Consider the following 9,746-nt stretch of genomic DNA (forward strand, 5'->3'; position numbering starts at 1 on the left):
CATTTTACAGCACTCTGTTGCTTCGTTCTGTTTGTCAGTATGAGAATTCATCATGAAAGCTTGTCTGTTGAAGATCCAAATGTAAATGTTGGGAGTTTATTCAAATGCACATTCTTAGGAATCAAAACTGACTGTAATTTGAAGAAATTAAATGAGTTTCACTTTCCCACATGCTCCACAACATCCTTTATATACGTTTATACCTCATGGGTTTACCTCAGATTAAATAGTTAATTCAAGTTAATCGCAATGTTTACAGATCACTACCTGTTCTCTCCTCTCAGGTTGACACATCACCAGCAAGATGAAGATAGTGATATTGGCTGTAGCACTAGCCCTGGTGTTGGCAAGTGGTGGGTCCCGTCTGTCTGTCTGTCACTGATTAACTACTGAGTAAACACAGTCTTTTAACCCCTCCTGTCCTGTGGTGCTGGTGAAGCTCTGGAGCTGTCTCGTAATGCTGCATTCATGACATGTTCGGAACTAGAAGACTCGGAAATGTTAAGACTTGGAAACTCGTAGAAAAACGACACTGTTTTTTTTCCACTCGGAAAGTATCAGAATCGACCAATAGAAAGCTCCACGCAAATAACTTACATTCATTTGAACTCAGACGTTCAGAGTTTCCCCTCCCTGGCTTTTTTACCTCCCGATTCCAGGAATCCTCCACCTGTGATTTCTGAAAAACCCGGGGAAAATTGCCAATCCTAATCTTTAACCAATGAGTCCCTGACCAATATGGCCGACCCCACGGCCGACGTACGTTCTAGTGTTCCTATAACATCGCTACAAGTTCTATGGTTCTCCTAACCCAGTGATATGGTGTGTGTTTGTAACCTAGGTGAAGCGCTGGACTGCCTGCGCTGTGTCCCAGCTCAGGCAGGAGGAGAATGTGAGGTGACAGTAGAAACCTGCCCCCCAGAGAAGGACGGCTGTGCAGCCGCCAAGTTCCTCAGAGCGCCATGTAAGTACCGTGACTGGCCGTGTGTCACCAGATGTTAGCCCGCTGAGCTAAAGCCTAAATATTAAAAAGCAGATTTGACAAAAAAAGAGTAATGTCGTGCTGAATGTTACGTTACTTGGAAAAACAGCGTTGGATGTCATGTCACACAAAGTTCTGTGAAAAAGGAAAGGAAAGCCGCACACTCTAGGATGCTCAGATGCAATAATTTAATAACCTAATAACCAACGTTTGGACAGACAAGCTGTCTTCATCAGGGTATAATGACAAACACTGCGGGTCACTAGTTTATATAGTGTCAAAGGACACACACAGGTGTCTGTAATCATGGCCGGGTGTAGCCTAATAGCATTGGCCAATTCACAGATAAAAACAACATGCAAAAAACATGGATAGCATATGATCATAGATACTTGGCTACATAGGCCCACAAACATTTACAATGAATAGCAAAATCACAAGAATGGCTTCGAATCAAAGTCTACGTTGCATTTTTGTATGTTGTTTTTATCTGTGAATTGGCCAATGCTATTAGGCTACACCCGGCCATGATTACAGACACCTGCGTGTGTCCTTTCACACTATATAAACTAGTGACCCACAGTGTTTGTCATTATACTCTGATGAAGACAGCTTGTCTGTCCAAACGTTGGTTATTAGGATATTAAATTATTGCATCTGAGCATCCTAGAGTGTGCGGCTTTCCTTTCCTTTTTCAAGTGTTCTACGCCGTCAGCCAGCACCTCGCCTAAACAGGTGTGCGTTTCTTTCACCTTTAACACAAAGTTCTGTGGCCCGTATTCACAAAGCGTCTCGCAGTTAGAGGTGCAGTTTTATATCATAATAAATACTATTATATGGACTTATCCTAGATCACCATTCCTACTCTGTGACGCTGTGTGGATACAGGCCCTGGTCAGAATAATCAAGAATAAAAGGGTTATAATACAGACTAAAGTCAACAGTTAACAGCTGTCACATAGTAACATAACATTGTCATTTATTTTCTCCCTCAGTTAGCCATTTCCAGAGATGCATGGACATGTCGGGCTGTAAGCAGTTCCAAACCAACGCTTTCATCAACGTGAAGTGTTGTGACACTGAGAAGTGCAACACGTTCTAGACTCCTCTGCTGTAACAAGACGGATTCAGATCAGTAAAGAAACGATCAGAGGGCGCAGCATCCCACTGGGCACACATCGGTTGAATCAATGTTGTCGTTTCCACGTCATTTCAACGACATTACGTTGAACCAACGTGGAATAGACATTGAATTGACGTACGTGTCCAGTTGGATCCTACCCCCTCACATCAACATTCTAATTTATCAACAATTATTTGACTTAAAATAAATCAAACTTTGAAACCCTTTTTTTTTTTGCTTTGAGCTTAAATTCCGGGTAGGCTAAACGTATTTTGCAAAATGATTGAATCTGAGCAAAGTTGATCAATCGTCATTATTGGAATGATACAACATACAATCCTGAAATACATCATCACTTTTCACTTTAATGATTACAATCAAAAAAAACATTTGCGCACCATTTTCAACATTAGAAAATGGGACGTAGATTTTTTGGCTGATGACAATAACAGCTAGGAAAAAATAACATCCGACTGACAACGATGGGGGAGATAAAGTAGAACAAGAAAGAGCTGTGTATTAGAGAGACAGAGGAACATCTCTAATGAATCAGAAGAAATGCCTAAAGCGCAAATCCTAACTTCCACTTAAGTCCAATTTTCACTTAGTCATGCATTGATGTCAATGGGAGACTAAGTCCTAGATTCAATCAGATCAAGCGTTAACCGGCGATAAGACGACACCCGCATAGCTGATGTTTTAGAGGTGTCGGAGGTGGAACTGCGTTGGAGCCGTCAAATCGGTGATCAGCTGCTCTTTATCATTGTCACGAAGCCACACCCGTCCCACTCAAAGCCACACCCATCCCACTCAAAGCCACACCCCTCCCACTCAAAGCCACACCCGTCCCACTCAAAGCCACACCCCTCCCACTCAAAGCCACACCCCTCCCACTTCAAGTTAGATGTTCAGAAGGAGAAAGTGTAGACTATATAGAAATAATGACGCTCTAATTGAAAATCGTTCAACAAAATAATGAGGAATTCTATCATCCTAATGGAGGTATAGATTACATCTCATATTCCAGTGTTCCAACTTGTAAACAAGGCTGCATGGGATTTCTCTTAATGCGACTAGGTGCAGACAACGGCAATGTCCGCTTTACAGTGCCTCTACAGAGGATTTATATTACAAGCAGCACTCACCTACCCACGCTTGCCTGACCCTCATGTGGGTGCTAACAAGCTAGCAAGCAAGCTAGGTAGTGCTACGTTTCAACCAGTGGAGGCTGGTGGGAGGAGCTATAGGAGGACGGGCTCTTTGTAAAGGCTGGAATGGAATTAATGGAACAGAGTCAAATGTGTGGTTTCAATGTGTTTGACTCTGTTCCATTTATTCCATTCCAGCCTTTACAATGAGCCCGTCCTCCTATAGCTCCACCCACCAGCCTCCACTGGTACCAACAGCCATTGTCAGCCAATCCAGTAGGGGTTGGAAGCTATGGTGAGCTTCGATTGGTCACTCACGTCACGATATCGTGGAGGATCTGAATAAAGTTCTGCTTTCCCCAGCTTTAGTCCCGCCATGCTCAGCTCCCTCGCCCATGCTCACGTCGCTCAACGGTCCCCCGCCCAATCCGCTTCTCTCGCTTTCCTTCCCTTGAAAGTTAATGGCTTCCGACGTTTCACCGTGCAATGTCGCTTCCTAGTGTAAACGGGCCGTTAACTGAAGACGATGTGGGCGATGAAACTACGGAAAGCCATTCAAATATAGTGGGCAGCCGGTAGGTTAGTGGTTAAGAGCGTTGTGCCAGTAACCGAAAGGTCGCTGGTTCTAATCCCCGAGCCGAATAGGTGAAAAATCTGTCGATGTGCCTTTGAGCAAGGCACTTAACCCTAATTGCTCCTGTAAGTCGCTCTGGATAAGAGCATCTGCTAAATGACTAAAATGCCAAATGTAATATAGCCTCCTGTAGCTCAGTTGGTAGAGCATGGCGCTTGCAACATCAGGGTTGTGGGTTTGTTTCCCACGGGGGGCCAGTATGAAAAATTTATGCACTCACTAACTGTAAGTCGCTCTGGATAAGAGCGTCTGCTAAAATGACTAAAATGTACAAATGTAATTTCCAATGGAAGAGAAGCGACGAGGGACATGAACGGGGGGGCGGGACCAAAGTTGGGTGAAAGCTGAACTTTATGCTAATACTCTGCGACGTCGATGGACGCTCGACCAATCAAAGCTCACTATAGCTTTCCAGACCCTGCAGGATTGGCTGTTGATACCGAGCACTATCTAGCTTGCTAGCATCCACACGAGGATGAAGCTAGCGTGGTGAGGCGTCCTGGTTCAAACGTACTGCTAGTTATAACGCTAATAAGACGCTTGTGAATTTGACAGCTCTTCACGCGGTTTCACCTCCAACACCAAAACATCAGTCAAAGCTTCCAACCCCTACTGGATTGGCTGACAATGGCTGTTGGTACCAGTGGAGGCTGGTGGGAGGAGCTATAGGAGGACGGGCTCATTGTAAAGGCTGGAATGGAATTAATGGAACAGAGTCAAACATGTGGTTTCCATGTGTTTGACTCTGTTCCATTCCAGCCTTTACAATGAGCCCGTCCTCCTATAGCTCCTCCCACCAGCCTCCACTGGTACCAACAGCCATCCATCCATGAAACATCCAGTTTCACCTTCAACACCAAAACATCAGGTATGCGGATGTTGGCTTAAGTGGATCTGATTGAGTCGGGCTCTAAGTGAAAGTTTGACTTAAGGACATTGGGATTTTCCACCAAGTTTATTGAAGAATTTCCTGTAAGAATCAGTGGAGTGACAATGAGAATAACAATGGAAGAAAGCTGTGTGAGGAGAAAGCAATCACTGATGAAAAAAAATTAACAAAAACTAAAGATATATTTAAATACAAGGAAATGTTTTGTCTTCATGTCTCATATGAAGAGGTGAAATCAAATCACATTAAAATATCTCAGAACTTACGTCGTCACCTTCCACCATGAGGCCAGAACGGACACCTGTGCAGCAGCTTCCCTCCGGTAGGTTTTGGCACTAACCCCAGTTGTAACTAACCTGATTCAGCTCATCAACCAGCTAATTATTAGAATCAGGAGCGCTAGATTAGGGTTGGAGTGAAAACTTACAGGAGGGTATCTCTCCAGGAACAGGGTTGGAGTTAAAACCTACAGGAGGGTAACTCTCCAGGAACAGGGTTGGAGTGAAAACCTACAGGATGGTGTCTCTCCAGGAACAGGGTTGGAGTGAAAACCTACAGGATGGTGTCTCTCCAGGAACAGGGTTGGAGTGAAAACCTACAGGATGGTAGCTCTCCACGAACAGGGTTGGAGTTAAAACCTACAGGAGGGTATCTCTCCAGGAACAGGGCTGGAGTTAAAACCTACAGGAGGGTATCTCTCCAGGAACAGGGCTGGAGTTAAAACCTACAGGAGGGTATCTCCAGGAACAAAGTTGGGAGTTAAAATCTACAGGAGGGTAGTTCTCCAGGAACAGGGCTGGAGTTAAAACCTACAGGAGGGTAGCTCTCCAGGAACAGGGCTGGAGTTAAAACCTACAGGAGGGTATCTCTCCAGGAACAGGGCTGGAGTTAAAACCTACAGGAGGGTATCTCTCCAGGAACAGGGTTGGAGTTAAAACCTACAGGAAGGTATCTCTCCAGGAACAGGGCTGGAGTTAAAACCTACAGGAGGGTTTCTCTGGTCTAGATGGTAGGAGCTAGTGGTAATTTCTCACCAGGGCCTCAGTTTTGCATCAGGGCTGAGGCCAGAACAGTTGAGAGGTGGATTGTGGGAAATGTACAGTATGACAGAAAACAGTCACTCAACCTTTCATAACAAACAAACAGAAAAACTATACAGACATACAGAAACAGCAATACTGGTAAATAAACAGTTGGTGAGTTGACAGTTGAAGACAGTTGAAGACAACCGATGACAGTTGAAGACAGTTGAAGACAACCGATGACAGTTGAGAAGTAGTCGTTGGAACTGGCAGGAAGCCTTCAAGTAACAGGATATCCCAGTGCAGTCCTATTCTGTGTTTTGATTGGTTGGCATCTCTACATGACGGAGCAGGAAGTCTTCCCTGGTTGGACGCCGCCTTCCAGCTTCTCCGCCTCGAGGATCATCCTCTTGAACACCTCCACTGCCGTCTGAGACGGAGAATATAACAGAGTAAGAATAGAATAGCCCAATAGAACAGTATAAAACTGAACAGAATACTTTAATATCTATTATAAACTGGGTGGTTCGAACCCTGAATTCGGATTGGCTGAAAACCATGGTATACCAGACCGTATACCACGAGTATGACAAAACATTTAGTTTTACTGCTCTAATTACGTTGGTAACCAGTTTATAATAGCAATAAGGCACCTCAGGGGTTTGTGATATATAGCCAATATACCACGGCTATGGGGCTGTGTCCAGGCACTCCGCGTCGACATCGTGCTTAAGAACAGCCCATAGACGTGGTATATTGGCCATATACCACACCCCCTCGGGCCTTATTGCTAAAGTATAACACCAACATACGTAAGCAATAAGGGCCGACTATCTAGCTTGTGTGTGTGTGTGTGTGTGGGTGTGTGTCAAATCAAATTTTATTTGTCACATGCGCCGAATACAACAGTTGTAGACCTTACAGTGAAATCCTTACTTAACCAACAACGCAGAGTTAAAAAGTAAGAAAATAGTAACAGAGCAAAATAACAATAATGAGGCTCTATACAAGGAGTACCGGTATCGAGTCAATGTGAGGGGCTACTGGTTAGTCCAGGTCATTGAGGTAATATGTACATGTAGGTAGGGGTAAAAGTGACTAGGCAATCAGGATAGATAATAAACAGAGTAGCAGAAGCATGTGTGGAGAGCGTGAAAGTGTGTGTGTGTGTGTGTGTGTGGTCAATATGCATGTGTGTATGTTTTGTGTGTGTGAGCGTATGTAGTGTGTGTGTGTGTGTGTGTGTGTGTGTATTGGAGTGTCAGTGTAGTATGTGTGTGTGTGTGTGTGGGTAGAGTCCAGTGAGTCCATAGAGTCACTATAAGAGAGTGCAAAGTGCAAAGAAGGGTCCATGCAGGTAGTCTGAGTATTTGATTAATTGTTCAGCCGTCTTATGGCTGGGGGGTAGAAGCTGTTCAGGAGCCTTTTGGACCTAGACTTGGCGTTCCGGTACCGCTTGCCATTCGGTAGCAGAGAGAACAGTCTATGACTAGGGTGGCTGGGGTCTTTCACAATTTTCCCGGGCCTTCCTCTGACACCGCCTGGTATGGAGGTCCTGGATGGCAGGGAGCTCGGTCCCAGTGATGTACTGGGTCCCCAGTGATGTACTGGGGCTGTCCACACCACCCCCCTGCAGCGCCATGCGATCGAGGGTGGTGCAGTTGCCATCCAAAGCGGTGATGCAGCCAGTCAGGATGCTCTCAATGGTGCAGCTGTAGAACTCTGTGAGGATCTGAGAGCCCCATGCCAAATCTTTTCAACCTCCTGAGGGTGAAGAGGCGCCGTCGAGTCTTCTTCACCACTGTGCTGGTGTGAGAGGACAATGTGATGTGGACACCGAGTTATTCAAAGCTCTCGACCCACTCCACCAACAGCCCTGTCGATGTGAGTGTGGGCGTGCTCAGCCCTCCGTTTCCTGTAGTCCACGATCAGCTCCTTTGACTTGTGTGTGTGTGTGTGTGTGTGTGTGTGTGTGTGTGTGTGTGTGTGTGTGTGTGTGTGCGTGCGCGTGCGTGCGTGTGCGTGTTTGTGTGTGTGCGTGCGTGCGTGCGTGCGTGTGTGTGTGTGAGGGTGATGAACCTGTGAGGTAGTTGAAGAGAACCTTTATAGTTCTGAGTAGATGATTGGCTGATGGTGGGACATGCCTCGTATCTGCTCTGAGCAATGCTAACACTTAGCGATAATGGCAGATTTGAATCGAATATATTCAACATGTTTGAAAATGATCAGAATGCCGTAAGTAGAGTGCCGGGATCATCAATTGCAAATGTGGTACGTGCTTACACTTCACGTCTTACTCTGGGTTTGATCCGATTTACTACGATTTGGTCAAATGCGTCGGGAGCTGATCGGGGGCCTGTGGATCGGGCAGTGTCTACAAGCTGATCGGGGGCCTGTGGATCGGATAGTGTCTACAAGCTGATTGGGGGCCTGTGGATCGGATAGTGTCTACAAGCTGATAGGGGCCTGTGGATCGGATAGTGTCTACAAGCTGATCGGGGGCCTGTGGATCGGGCAGTGTCTACAAGCTGATCGGGGGCCTGTGGATCGGGTAGTGTCTACAAGCTGATTGGGGGCCTGTGGACCGGATAGTGTCTACAAGCTGATCGGGGGCCTGTGGTTCGGGTAGTGTCTAAAAGCTGATCGGGGGCCTGTGGTTCGGGCAGTGTCTACAAGCTGATCGGGGGCCTGTGGTTCGGATAGTGTCTACAAGCTGATCGGGGGCCTGTGGTTCGGATAGTGTCTACAAGCTGATCGGGGGCCTGTGGATCGGGCAGTGTCTACAAGCTGATCGGGGGCCTGTGGATCGGGTAGTGTCTACAAGCTGATCGGGGGCCTGTGGATCGGGTAGTGTCTACAAGCTGATCGGGGGCCTGTGGATCGGATAGTGTCCATCTGCCTTTAGTTGTTTTCACCTGGTTCTCTTTAGCTGAGGATTCCATGAAGGCAGCGTTCCAGGAGTCTGCTAGTGCCTTCCCTTCCTCACAGCTGATCACCCTGGGACAAAAAGAAACATCACACCAATCTGACACCACAGTGTGTGTGTGTGTGTGTGTGTGTGTGTGTGTGCGTGTGTGCGTGCGTGCGTGCGTGCGTGCGTGTGTGCGTGTGCGTGTGCGTGTGTGTGTGTGTGACATACCGTTCCATGTGCAGGTCATTCTTATTCCCCACTAATATAATAGGTACTCTGTAGAGAAACACATGTTGTATTAAATGTATTCCATATTCCAACAATTACATAGACACAGTCAGGTTACATTAGAGGGTTAATATACGTCAGGTTACAGTAGAGGGTTAATATACGTCAGGTTACAGTAGAGGGTTAATATACGTCAGGTTACAGTAGAGGGTTAATATACATCAGGTTACAGTAGAGGGTTAATATACGTCAGGTTACAGTAGAGGGTTAATATACGTCAGGTTACAGTAGAGGGTTAATATACGTCAGGTTACAGTAGAGGGTTAATATACGTCAGGTTACAGTAGAGGGTTAATATACGTCAGGTTACAGTAGAGGGTTAATATACGTCAGGTTACAGTAGAGGGTTAATATACGTCAGGTTACAGTAGAGGGTTAATATACGTCAGGTTACAGTAGAGGGTTAATATACGTCAGGTTACAGTAGAGGGTTAATATACGTCAGGTTACAGTAGAGGGTTAATATACGTCAGGTTACAGTAGAGGGTTAATATACGTCAGGTTACAGTAGAGGAGGGTTAATATACGTCAGGTTACAGTAGAGGGTTAATATACGTCAGGTTACAGTAGAGGGTTAATATACGTCAGGTTACAGTAGAGGGTTAATATACGTCAGGTTACAGTAGAGGGTTAATATACGTCAGGTTATAGTAGATACTCACTGAGATTTCCCCACCATATCCAACAGTTTTTCATGGATAACCTGAACTACTTCAAAACTGGAAGAGAAGAGAGAAAAACAGCAGATT

At 45.7% G+C, this 9,746-nt stretch overlaps 1 protein-coding gene across 1 annotated transcript; it reads left to right on the forward strand.

Moving 5' to 3' along the window:
* The first annotated feature begins 267 nt into the window (after window positions 1–267).
* Window positions 268–2,332, forward strand: LOC311115056 (uncharacterized protein). The gene is made up of 3 exons (XM_084190268.1): window positions 268–353; window positions 842–964; window positions 1,978–2,332. Exons 1-3 carry the CDS (start codon window positions 305–307, stop codon window positions 2,082–2,084), a joined length of 279 nt encoding a protein of 92 aa, XP_084046394.1. The 5' UTR covers window positions 268–304; the 3' UTR covers window positions 2,085–2,332.
* Window positions 2,333–9,746: the final 7,414 nt, after the last annotated feature.

This window comes from Coregonus lavaretus, assembly GCF_964263955.1.
Source record: "Coregonus lavaretus genome assembly, contig: HAP1_SCAFFOLD_321, whole genome shotgun sequence".
Classification (NCBI taxonomy): Eukaryota; Metazoa; Chordata; class Actinopteri; order Salmoniformes; family Salmonidae; genus Coregonus; species Coregonus lavaretus.